The sequence below is a fragment of the Oryzias latipes genome, chromosome 18 (assembly GCF_053564925.1).
Source record: "Oryzias latipes strain Hd-rR chromosome 18, Olatipes_Hd-rR_3.1".
Classification (NCBI taxonomy): domain Eukaryota; kingdom Metazoa; phylum Chordata; class Actinopteri; order Beloniformes; family Adrianichthyidae; genus Oryzias; species Oryzias latipes.
In genome coordinates, this window is record NC_136254.1 from 33,342,950 (window position 1) to 33,356,241 (window position 13,292).

General features: G+C 41.5%; 1 protein-coding gene across 4 annotated transcripts; it reads left to right on the forward strand.

The window, feature by feature from the left end:
- Positions 1-849: 849 nt before the first annotated feature.
- LOC105353768 (protein NLRC3-like) lies at positions 850-11,519 on the forward strand. 4 transcript variants are annotated; one of them, XM_011473406.4, is made up of 13 exons: positions 850-973; positions 1,897-2,042; positions 2,132-2,251; positions 3,744-3,863; positions 5,244-5,363; positions 5,992-6,096; positions 6,569-6,682; positions 7,137-7,261; positions 7,540-9,343; positions 10,159-10,203; positions 10,476-10,649; positions 10,970-11,143; positions 11,265-11,519. In XM_011473406.4, exons 2-13 carry the CDS (start codon positions 1,924-1,926, stop codon positions 11,272-11,274), a joined length of 3,030 nt encoding a protein of 1,009 aa, XP_011471708.3. In that variant the 5' UTR covers positions 850-973; positions 1,897-1,923; the 3' UTR covers positions 11,275-11,519. The 4 variants fall into 4 exon arrangements, with proteins under 4 accessions (XP_011471708.3, XP_023821844.1, XP_078791928.1 ...); XM_078935800.1 differs by lacking the exon at positions 850-973 and adding an exon at positions 1,196-1,231; XM_023966076.2 differs by lacking the exon at positions 5,244-5,363.
- The last annotated feature ends 1,773 nt before the right edge of the window (positions 11,520-13,292 follow it).

Sequence of the window (13,292 nt, forward strand, 5' to 3'; positions counted from 1 at the left end):
GAAAACATTGAGGGAGGGGTCACAGAAGACAAACAGATGAGCCTCAGTCCAACCTTCTTCTTTTTCTTCTGTTGGACAGCAGTCTTCCTGTGGAACATCCAGCAGGATCTGTTTGTCCATCAGTTGCTGCATGTGCTTTGTGACTCTTTAAACTCCAAGTGTGTTTGATTCCTGTGTTCTGAACTCCCTCAGTTCTGCAAATTCACTCTGATGAAGATGAGTAGCTTGGAGGAAGAGGAGGGAACAGAGCAATTAAAAAGTGACCGTTTCAAAGATCCACCTGATAACTTCATACATGGACTCCCAAATCCAATGTAAGGCTGTTTCTTTTTTTCCAAAGCTGCACTGAATTATGGGAAGCTGGGTTTCTTTTTTGGAAAGGACCTTCAGAGCTTCCAGTTGAAGCACACGTTTGAAGACTTTCCCCCAAAATCCTGTCACCAACCATTCCCTCTCTAGTCCTCTACTGTCTGTGGTGACATCACCCATGTAAACATTATACTGAAGCAGTCTGAATTTGCAATGACTGACCAGTTTTAGAGTTTTTCTTTCATGGTTCTAGTAAATAAAAATCAAAGTGTTCAGAAATCCCTCACTGAACTGGTTCTGTTCTTTCCCAGCAGGTTTTCAGCAGGTTTGATCAAATTTTTCTTTTCCCTGACTTTTCAAAAGGTAAAAATGAGAAACAACCTGCATTCATTACTGCAGTTTGTTTGTTTTTGGACTGTTTTTCAGCCGTACTCATGACTATTTCTGTTTAGTCAAACGATGACATTTATAGTTCCTGGAATGGAACAGGTCAGACTGGTTCAGATGTATTTTAGTCTCTTTAGGTATGAGGATGTCATCAGACGGACTGAGACTCTAACCACTGCAGAGGAACAAAAAGCTGCTGCTGCTTCTTCTTCCAGAAGTTTCTTCAATCCATGAATCCTGAAAGCGTGTGACGGTGGAGCAGCAGTGAGTGGAACAGGTGAGAATCTGCAGGTGTCCTCAGCATCTCTGTGTAGTTTGACTGACAGAAATGTTTCTCTGCTGTGTGGAAATGTGTGAGAGCGAGCAGGAAGACTCCAACGTCTTCTCCTCACAGCTGTGACATCAACCTGATTACAACTTAGACTTCATCTCTGATTCATCAAACCAAGACGCCAAACAGCAGCTGTGAGGGAGAACTGTCCCAGAGGAGGAAGATTTCTGCTCCGTGAGCGTGCACGGCAGTGTGGGTGTGCATGTGAGCATGCACACATTTTGCACTAATGTAACTCCATGAGCGCACCGCTGTGATGCTGTCACCCTACCTGTGGAGGCGTGGCCACAGACTGACAGCTCTGCTCTGATTGGACGGTTGTGGTTCATCCTGTTCCGCTGCTAACAATAGAAACACGTGTTTCTTATTAAAGCAGGAAATTCTGTATTTTTGAGTTTGATTGCAGATTAAGATTACGGTTTACCAGAAAGAAAACAAAAACAACAACAAAATTGAACAAAAAGTGTTTTCCTTGAATGTAAAGAGGAGCTGCTGATGGTAAAATATCACAGGAAGAAGATCAGATCTTCTTTATTCTCTGCTGTGTGTTTTATGTGTATGGGGGTGTAGTGGTCAGAGCCAGAAGGTCCTGGTTCAAATCCCAGCTGGGACCTTACTGTGTGGAGTTTGTGTGAGTTTTCCCATCCACTGTGTCTCTGTCACTACGACAGTGACTCGGGGTAAAGCCGCCTTTGTCCTACACTAGTTGGGATAGGCTCCAGCAACCCAGAACCCTAAACAGGAATAATGCGGTTCAGAAAATTGATGGAGGATTTTTTGCAACCTTCTGGAATCTGAGTGAGGGCTTGTTGTACCACAAATTCTTGGTGTGATTCTGTTTTCGTGATTGTTGTGTTCTGGACTCACAGGCAAGGTTGCCGGTTCATCTGCCAGTGATGAAGATGAGCCACTCAGAGGGAGTAGAACCTGCAGGTTCCAGCTGCATCTTCATGACGTCGATAGTCAGAGACAGACTGGAACCCTTCAAGACAGAACTCGATCTGCCAAACCCAAAGTAAACATTTTATTTGTATAAGAACAGAAAACACAGCTGACAAAAAAGAAAGATCTCATTAATTGATTGTGATGTGTTTGTGTTTGCAGAGGTCAGACGCTCATTCCCAGAGGCCAGTCATCAATATCCAGCTGTGTGTCCATGAAGAGTGACCTGTCCAAAGTTGACAATCCGGACTTCAGTGCAGAAACTAAACCTTTAAGCACAAAGTAAGAATGTTTCTGCTGTAAACTGAGCTGATCAGGGCGGATCATGTGTGAAACAGAGAGAACTTTTCTTACTTTTTGTGGGGAGCAGCAAACCATGATCAGCATGTTTCTTTTCTAAGCCTCAGTCATGTGCGCCCATACAGAGGGTCGACTGTGCAGGTGCCACAAACCTGCAGCACCTGAACAGGTCAAACGCACAAATGCTGTGGGTTTGTGTGTTGTCTGAGCCTGTGGAAGGTCATGGGGGGGGTCCATCTTCAGGGAAGTGCAGGTGTGTCTTGGAGCTCCCTTGAGAAGCGTATATTGAAAGTATCATGATGTATTTGTAAGGCCATGTAGGCACTCTAGACGCTAGTAAAGCCTTAAAACCTCACAGCTGGCCAGATGTGGGCTGTGTACAGGTGAAAAACTGTCGAACTTGGACGGGACACGGAAGGACCGCATACTTATCATGTTAGCAGCACTTACAGGCTCCCTGCAGAGTACCCAGGATTTTAGGGCAGGTTAACATAATGACAGATCCCTAAAAACATGCCTGGTCTCACCCTTACTTACCTGTACATGTTGAACAAGTGACTTGTCACCTGCAGCATTCCTGTAGAATTAATATGCGTGAACATTTTCTCTCTACAGGCTCACTGAACAGTCTACGACTTTGATATTTTGTACAGACCTTTTGCATAACCAGTACAGGTTCAACCATTTTCCCCCATAGACAGCCCACATCTACCCACAAAGGGAGTTGGGGCTAAGGCTTTCCTGGTTAATGTTCTGAACTTACAGCATATTTTTTTTTGAGTTGGCCTTCAGTTTCTCACACCTGTCACCTTTTCTCAACAATGAAAGCCTTGTCTTAAAGCACCAGGAAGTCCCCTGGGATTCTCTGAGTGAACAAAGACTCATTATAAGAAAGAAAAACTGGAATGCCTGAAATTCTGTGAACCAAAGGCAACGACAATATTTTGACAACTAGAAAAATAAACCTTTTTGAGTTATTGGCACTTTCCCCAGACTTTATTTGCTTTATATCGGTTGAAAAGGTAAGCCTTAGGGATCAGATTAAGCGCTTAAATGCTAAAAGTGTCTCTCTTAATGTAAGCAGATGGGGAGCTGCATTCTTCACCACCTATGATGTAGATGAACCCTCGCTGATAGATGCAACAAACCAATCTGACGTCCAATAGAGACGAGCAGCTTGGGATTTTGTTAAAACACTTCTATGCTCCATTTTAACTGTCAAACATAAGAAATAATTTATGGAGTTAATTCAGTCTCAATAATCAGAAATGTGAATCGGAGCGTGTGTATTTGTGAAATAGGTTGTGTATATTTCTGATTATTGAGACTGAATTAACTCCATAATAATTATCCAGATAATCAAAATATTTAAGCAGCAGGCTTAGTTTTTTATGTACCCTATAAAACAACCACAGATGTAAAAAAATTTTTTTAGGGAAAAGCTCTTAAACCGTTGATGTGTTTGTGTTTGCAGAGGTCAGACGCTCATTCCCAGAGGCCAGTCATCAATATCCAGCTGTGTGTCCATGAAGAGTGACCTGTCCAAAGTTGACAATCCGGACTTCAGCGCAGAAACTAAACCGTTAAGCACAAAGTAAGAATGTTTCTGCTGTAAACTGAACTGATCAGGGCGGATCATGTGTGAAACAGAGAGAACTTTTCTTACTTTTTGCGGGGAGCAGCAAAACATGATCAGCATGTTTGTTTTCTAAGCCTCAGTCATGTGCGCCCATGCAGAGGGTCGACCTGTGCAGGTGCCACAAACCTGCAGCACCTGAACAGGTCAAACGCACAAATGCTGTGGGTTTGTGTGTTGTCTGAGCCTGTGGAAGGTCATGGGGGGGGTCCATCTTCAGGGGAGTGCAGGTGTGTCTTGGAGCTCCCTTGAGAAGAATATATTGAAAATATCATTATGTCTTTGTGAGGCCATGTAAGCACTCTAGACGCTAGTAAAGCCTTAAACCTCACAGCTGCCCTTATAGCCACATATGGGCTGTCTACAGGTGAAAAACTGTCGAACTTGGACGGGACACGGAAGGACTGCGTACTTATCATGTTAGCAGCACTTACAGGCTCCCTGCAGAGTCCCCAGGATTTTATGGGAGGTCAACATAATGCGAGATCCACAAAAACATGCCTGGTCTCACCCTTACTTACCTGTACATGTTGAACAAGTGACTTGTCACCTGCAGCATCCCTGTAGAAATAATGTGCATGAGCATTTTCTCTCTACAGGCTCACTGAACAGTCTATGACTTTGATATTTTGTACAGACCTTTTGCATAACCAGTACAGGTTCGACCATTTTCCCCCATAGGCAGCCCGCATCTACACGTAAGACCAGTTGGGGCTAAGGCTTTCCTGGTTAATGTTCTGAACTTACAGCATATTTTTTTTTGAGTTGGCCTTCAGTTTCTCACACCTGTCACCTTTTCTCAACAATGAAAGCCTTGTCTTAAAGCACCAGGAAGTCCCCTGGGATTCTCTGAGTGAACAAAGACTCATTATAAGAAAGAAAAACTGGAATGCCTGAAATTCTGTGAACCAAAGGCAACAACAATATTTTGACAACTAGAAAAATAAACCTTTTTGAGTTATTGGCACTTTCCCCAGACTTTATTTGCTTTGTATCGGTTGAAAAGGTAAGCCTTAGGGATCAGATTAAGCGCTTAAATGCTAAAAGTGTCTCTCTTAATGTAAGCAGATGGGGAGCTGCATTCTTCACCACCTATGATGTAGATGAACCCTCGCTGATAGATGCAACAAACCAATCTGACGTCCAATAGAGACGAGCAGCTTGGGATTTTGTTAAAACACTTCTATGCTCCATTTTAACTGTCAAACATAAGAAATAATTATCCAGATAATCAACATATTTAAGCTTAGTTTTTATGTGCACTGTAAAACAACCACAGATGTAAAAAAATGTTTTTGGGGAAAAGCTCTGAAACCGTTGATGTGTTTGTGTTTGCAGAGGTCAGACGCTCATTCCCAGAGGCCAGTCTTCAACATCCACCTGTGTGTCCACGAGGAGTGACCTGTCCAAAGTTGACAATCCGGACTTCAGCGCAGAAACTAAACCGTTAAGCACAAAGTAAGAATGTTTCTGCTGTAAACTGAGATGCAGTTTTTTTCTGCTTTCAGGTTTATGAGGGTTGTAGGACTTTGATCAGCTTTTTTTTTTGGGATTTCTGGAAACTCTGTGGATCCCATGTTTCTAGTAGTCTTGTTTTACTCTCAATGATTTTTATGTTTCAGTTTTCCTTAAAATCCACATACAAATCATTTGGTGATGTGACTGTTCAGTGGGTATCTGGAAGATGTGTTGCTAGTTTTTTTGCTGATCACCATCCTGACAAACGTTGACATCAATAAACTCTGTGCTCTCCAAAAATAGACGTGTAGACGTGAAGAACTGGCCTGACAGCTTCTGGATTCTACCAGTAACTCTGCAGAACTGATGACTTGATATTCAACTGCCAGTAAAAAAAAACAACAAGCTTCCTTGTGACAATTTTCATTCAAAAACATATTATAAGCACAAAAAAATTGTAGGAAAATTAACAAATAAAGTTCCTATGAACATTAAATCTATCTAGAGGGGAAACATTAACTGTAACAACATCGACAAAATTTTTTTTCCAAAGAATGAGTTTTTTAAAAATCTGCTTTGGTAGGTTTAAAATGTTGTTTTCTTCAAAGCTGTGATTCTTTCTTTTCAGAAGTCAGCAGCTAACTCAGCCAGTCCAGCCCGTTTCCATGAGGAGTAACTTGTCGAAAGTGGACAATCCAGACTTCAGTGCTGAAACTGGATCTTTGGACACAAAGTAAGAGAAACTTTTCTGCTGTGAACTGATCTGCATGTGATTCTCTCAGCAGCGTAACGAATGTGTGAGAAACTGAGAACGTCTTGGCCTGTGTTGTCTGGAGGCGGAGTCTGCACTGACTAGAGAATCTCCGGTACCAACAGGTCGAGCTGGTGTCAGCAACAGAAAAAATCATTCTTTAATAACACAAGGAAATCAGCACTTTGTTAAATGGAAGAAAGCTTACACTATGAAAAAGAAGAAACTGTAATATTTGAAAATCAGACCATCAAACACTTCAACAACAACATATTAAACACAAGAAAGGCCACAGAAAGCTCAAAGCTACCAACTGCTGAATGTTTTTGTTCACCAACTTCACCCCTAATGAGTCATGTGGTCCATAGCTTTGTGACCAAATGTTTTTAACTGTTTGTTCATCTACAAATTCTTCCGGTGCTCCAATGTGGAAATGACCTGTTGGTGTTTGCAGAGGTCAGCAGCCCACTCCCAGACGCCAGTCTTCATCATGTGAGTCCATGAAGAGTGACCTGTCCAAAGTTGACAACCCAGACTTCAGCGCTGAGGCCAGAACCACAGACACCAAGTAAGGTCAAACCTACAGCTTAACCTGTAATCTGTGCCGGAATCTTTTGAACCCCAAAGTACTGCTTGTTTGGTTGGAATAACGTCCACATTTGGATTTAGAACTTATAATCTACTTACAAACTTGTTCACGATACTGTTCCCTGAGCCAGGAATGATACGGTTGTGCTGAAGGCGCCACATTTTATAGAGAAAAGAGGACAACAGTTGTGCCACAAAGGGGTCTATTCAGTGTAAAACCTAAGATGAAAATCAACTAAACTTGCTGTTCCATTACACCAGCTCAGTGGCTTTGTAGTAGAGTATCCGCCCTGAGAGTGGTGAACAACAAACTGAGACATTCCAAGGATGCAAAATTAGGACTCAACGACATGCACAGGAGGTTGAGAAGTACCAACTAGATAGAATCTGGCTCAGTTCCACACTGAAACTTAATCTCTCGACTGGTTCTGCAGGCACTGCATCACCTCGTACTGGGACCAGTCTGATCCATCAGGACTGTGCTCATGTCCACAGTGTGCAGATAGGTCCAGAAGCAGAGCTGGAACACAGACCATCAGTAAGAACAGAACAGTTCAAGGTAAAACTGAACACTTCTTTCAAGCAATATTTATTAATTATGTCTAATTATCCTAAGTTTGATTAGTTACTGTATGAATGTATAACTGATGTTTATATTGCTTTTGTGTATAACTTCTATTTGATTGCTTGAAATAAACCATTTCAAATCAAAAATCAAAAATCAAAAACACCTGTCTGATGATGGACCCATTTCTGACAACTGGACTTCTTCCCGCGTTGACTCTAACAGACAAAGAGATGTTGTTCTGTTTTCATTGTTTTCTTGTCTTTCAACAGATGTTGGTCTGCAGGAGCCTTTAGTTGAACATCAGGTCAGTGTAAAGAGAAGATATGAAAATGCAACTGAAGGAACTGGTGACACAGGAAGAGACACTCACCTCAATAGCATCTACACTGAGCTCTACATCACAGAGGGACTGAGAGAAGAAGTTAATACCCACCATGAGGTGAAGCAGCTGGAGAGAGTCTCCAAGATCCTTCATGATGTTCCAATCAGGTGTCAGGACATCTTCAAAGCCCTAACTGACCAACATGGATCCATCAGAGTGGTTCTGACCAGCGGAGTTGCTGGAGTTGGAAAAACCTTCTCAGTGCAGAAGTTCACTCTGGACTGGGCCGAGGGCTTGGAGAACCAAGATATCAGTGCTGTGGTTCCTCTGTCATTCAGGGAGATGAACTTGATCAGAGATGAGCAGCACAGTCTTCTCACTCTGATCCAACGTTTCCATCCAACCTTCCAGAAGATCCCAGCAGAGCAGCTGTCTGTCTGTAAACTTCTCTTCATCTTTGATGGTCTGGATGAAAGCAGACTTTCTCTGGACTTCAACAACAGTCAGGTGGTGTCTGATGTCACTCAGAAGTCATCAATCAATGTTCTTCTGACAAACCTCATCCAGGGACGTCTGCTTCCCTCAGCTCTGGTCTGGATCACTTCCAGACCTGCAGCAGCCAATCAGATCCCTCCTTCATGTGTCTCCAGGGTAACAGAAGTACGAGGCTTCACTGATACCAGGAAGGAGGAGTACTTCAGGAGGAGATTCACTGATGAAGATCTGTCCAGCAGAATCATCTCCCACATCAAGGCCTCCAAGAGTCTCTTCATCATGTGTGAAATCCCTGTTTTCTGCTGGATCACTGCTGTGGTTCTAGAAAACATGTTGACCACAGAGAAAAGAAAAGAGCTTCCCACCACTATGACTGACATGTACTCCCACTTCCTGATGGTCCAGACAAAGAGGAAGAAGAACAAATACCAGCAGGAACATGAGGAGAATCCACAGGAGCTGACAGAGGCTGACATGGAAGTTCTTCTGAAGCTGGGGAGGCTGGCATTTGAACATCTGGAGAAAGGAAACATCATGTTCTACCAAGAAGACCTGCAGCAGTGTGGTCTGGATGTCACAGAGGCTTCTTTGTACTCTGGAGTTTGTACTGAGATCTTCAGAAGAGAGTGTGAGATCTTCCAGAAACCAGTCTACAGCTTTGTTCATCTGAGTGTTCAGGAGTTTCTGGCTGCAGTTTACATGATCCACTGTTACAACAACAAGAAGACAGAGGTGGTGGAGAACTTCCTGGACAGTCAGATGAGAAACTCATTTCCACAAGAAAATTATTTAACCATTGATGAGTTTTTGAGCAGAATGTTGAGGAAATCCCTGGAGAATCAAACAGGCTGTCTGGATCTATTTGTTCGCTTCATTCATGGCCTCTCTGTGGAGTCCAACAACAAACTCTTAGGAGGTCTTTTGGGTCTGAAAGAGATAAATGCAGGAGCCATCCAGACAGTCATTAATAACCTCAAAGAAATGAAAACATGTCACCTACATCCTGACAGAGGCATCAACATCTTTCATTGTCTGATGGAGATGAAGGACCCCTCAGTTAATCAAGAGATCCAGGAGTTCCTGAAGTCTGACAAAACGTCACAAACCAGACTCCCAGATATCCACTGCTTTGCTTTTGCCCACATGCTGCAGATGTCAGACCAGGTTCTGGATGAAATGGACCTAAACAAATACAACACATCACATCATGGTTACCGGAGGCTGATTCCTGCTGTGAGAAACTGTAGAAAGTTCCGGTAAGATAGGTGGTCCTTCAACCATCTGCTATACACATTATAATTGGTTTCATTGGTTTCCTTCTTTTTTACCCTTGGATTTTCCATGGTCTTTGGACTACTGTAACTCTTCAGTCATTCATGCAAGTAATGTAATGTCAGCAGATTCTGAAGCTGAAAAAAGCAGCCTTGGACTGTTATGCAACACTTCACTAAGTAGAAACGTAAAGTGTTTACATTGTAAAGTTTTGCATATCAGCTCACAGTAACTTTTCTCCACATCAGAATTCAATGGAATTATGTTTATTGTGTAAACAGTTGAAGAGTTATGGTAGTTAAACATTGCTACATAAGTTTCTACACACGTTTCTACAGCTGTTTTGGGACTCTACGGACAAAACGCACAGCCATGATTAGAGTTAAACCGATTAAACTTTGACCAATCAGGGACTCTGGTTTGCAAAGGAAGTATGGATGGAATCCTTTTTAATCTACAGAAGTACCAACTGTTTGATAATTGATAACATAGGAGAAATTAACTGTTGCAGTTTGGGCCCAGATGGAATTCTATGATACCAGGACCTTCATATATCATAATGTAGCTGTGAAATAAAACGCCTGGAGCAACTGTGAAATAAAACGCCTGGAGCAACTTTCACCAAATTTTACACCAAACCTCTTTCAACTGTAGGCGGCTGACTACTCGTATCGGGTAGCAACAGTCCCCCATGAACACCATGGGCTAAATGCGATCGTAAAAATGTGCATTTAATGCACTCTTGAACGTGTGTCCCATGCCTGATGTGAACGTGCCATACTCTTGTCTCTTTTTTCAGACTCAGGTCAAGGTCACTGATGGATAAATTAAAAGGATGCAACAAGTAAGACACTAAATTTAAACGATATCTTATTATTGGCTGCTGTTACTAAAGGAGAAAAAACGGGTTGGTTTCTGAATGATGTTAGCGACTGTGAAAAGAACATCAATAAGTCATTTAAATTAAATCAGACTATATGGAATCTTTATTAAATTATGTTGCTTTCCTTCTAAATGAGAAGAAAAGTCTGCTGGACTGAATTAGAATAATATATTGACTGTTGACAACAACAACAACAAAAACTGACTAATTTATATCTACATTTGTCATCACAGGCATTTTAATATTGAACTCTCAGATATTTACTGGGAAATTCTGGCTTCAGCTCTCAAGTCTAACCCATCCCATCTGATAGAACTGGACTTAAGTGAGAACAACCTGCAGGATTCAGCTGTGAGAACACTGTGTGCTGGACTGGAGAGTCCAAACTGCAGACTAAAGACACTGAGGTTAGTACTCTGCTTCTCATTTTTCTGTTTCTAAATGAACTGAGGCACATTAATGTCAGACCTTTGATCAAAAAAGAAGAGTATTTTGAATTCCTCATTGTTAAAAATGTTTACTTTCTGAAGAATAAACATTTCTATGACAATGATTATGGTCACACAACATTCAATGTCATCCATTTCAGACATTTAGACTATATCTGTAGAAGCTGACATTATGATGCTCTATAAAGACTCATTGAGATTTTGGGCTAGAACACGAGGATTTTATCCAACAATATGGTGTCTGCGTGTTTTTTGTTACTGACTGTTTTTGCATTCAGGTTGAGGGGCTGCAGTTTGTCAAAGACCAGCTGTGACCTTCTGGTCTCAGCGCTGAAGTCCAACCCGTCCCACCTGACAGAACTGGATGTGAGGGAGAACAACCTGCAGGATTCAGACCTTCAGCAGCTCTCAGAACTGGTGAAGAGTCCAAACTACAAACTGGAGACTCTGAGGTCAGTAGAGACTGAATGAAACCAATCAGCAGAGGAAACAGACTTGATGCTGAAACATGTGAAGCTTTCTCAGCTTTGATTGAAAAACAATAAATACATTTCATACTTTCATTTTTTAAAGCTGCCTCTGATGGTGAATCAACTGGCAGCAGTTTGTCTGCAGATCTTCTGACAGGAGCGTGTTACCAGAAGAAGATGAGGAAAGAATTGGAGGAGTCAGAGGAAGAGGAGATGACTCCACTGTTTTGTTCACATTTAAATGTAAAAGTTAAAGGTTTAGGAAGAATCATTTTATTTACAGCTGTGAAATGTTACGAGACCATTAGAGCCCTCTGGAGCTCCATCTAATAAACTTATGTCAAGCTTCACCTCATAACTTCTACAGGAAAATGGAATTCCCTTTAAGATTTTTTTTAGATGTACATTTTTTTTATCTTGTTTTTCTTTTTGTTAGCCTATATTTGTATCCAGTTTAACTGCTTATTTGTAAATAATCCCTAAGGTGAAAAGCTTTTAGATCCGAATCAGTTCAATCTGTATATTTGAATGAGATCATCCATCCGTCTTCTGAACTCGCTAAATGCCTTTTGGAGTCACAGGGTTGCTGGAGCCTATCCCAGCTACTGTTGGACAAAGTCAGGGTTCACCCTGGACAGGCCCTCAGTCAGTTTAATAGTACAAGTGACATCACGTCTTTCAAATTCAAGATTCAAGATTCAAGATAGGTTTATTGTCATTTCACACACAGTATTTGCGGGGAAGTACACGGGTGAGACGAGATGTTGTTTCTCACTAGCAAGACAGTGCAAAAGAGAAAGATCCTAGAATAAAAAAAGATGAATAAGAATGTAAGTGAAATAAATACAGATAAAAAAGATTAATATAAAATAAAATAGAGTACAATAGAATCAGCATTCAGTGAGAAAAGTGACTATGTGCATAGCAGCAGTTCTTGTTTCGGGGGGGGGGGGGGTTAATTACAGTGTGTCCATTTATTGTGTCTTCGGGTTGTGTGGGGGGTTGGGGGGGTAATCCTTGGGTCTTTATTGCAGAGTGGAGTTTGTGAGAGCATGAATGCATGAGGACAGTCCGTTCAGCAGCCTCACAGCCTGCGGGAAGAAGCTTTTTAGCATCCTGCTGGATCTATGGATCTGCAGCTCCTGAACCTCCTCCCAAAATTCTAATCAGTCTGTCCGTTTAAACAGAAATCTACAGGCTGATCCAATGATTTACTCTGAAGTTGAAGTCGTTGTTTTTTTTTTAACCCTTGTGCTATCCTAGGCACTTTAACATTGGGAGTTGGGTCATCTAGACCCACTAGACAGTGCTCTGAACCTTTTTTCTTAAATGATTTGTGATCTTCACTGGTGTCCATGGATTACATGAAATCTTTCCACCTTTATCCACCTTTGTCATGGTAGGGAGAACACGTCAATGGAAGGGTGGGGTCATAGGATAGCACAAGGGTTAATTTAAGGGTAGCAAATTGGAGGCGTCAAAGGATGATGCATCTTTATGTTTTCTTGCCCCAAGTCACAGCTGCACCTGGATCAGTTACGTCAAGCCTGTTAGAATGTGCTAGAACAGTAATGTTGAGACACTAACAGGATTGCACATTTCTGTGTTAAGCAAAGGTTTGAACTGAGAAACTTAAGTTTGCATTTAATGCTGATACTCCCATGTTTTTCTTATAAATTACAGGTTTTTGGCTACAATCATGATAACTCTCTGCTGTAGAAATAAAAACTGTCTAAAACTGTCAGCCTGGTCTTTTAGAACTGCAGTGTTCCCTCAATATCTTGTGATTTATCTTTCACTGTCTTGTTGTTTTGGTAGTTTTTTCAATACAGCTTGTTGTGTTCTGCATTCTGATTGGAAGACAAGGTTGATCAATCTCTGTGTCGTGTCTCCTTCATGAAAAGTGTTCAGCTTTCCAAATTTTGATCAGATGTTTTCATTCAATAATTCTGGGAATATTTTTCTATAAGAGATGAGGCTCCAATGGGCTTCAAACCGGTGATTGTATAGTAAACATGAATCATAAAGAAAATGAAGTCATAGAATTCAATTGGTAATTGATCAACTAAACTAAACTGGACATCTCTGCCCTTAAACCCTCCTTCTCGGTGAGGAAAAACTCTTAAAAAAA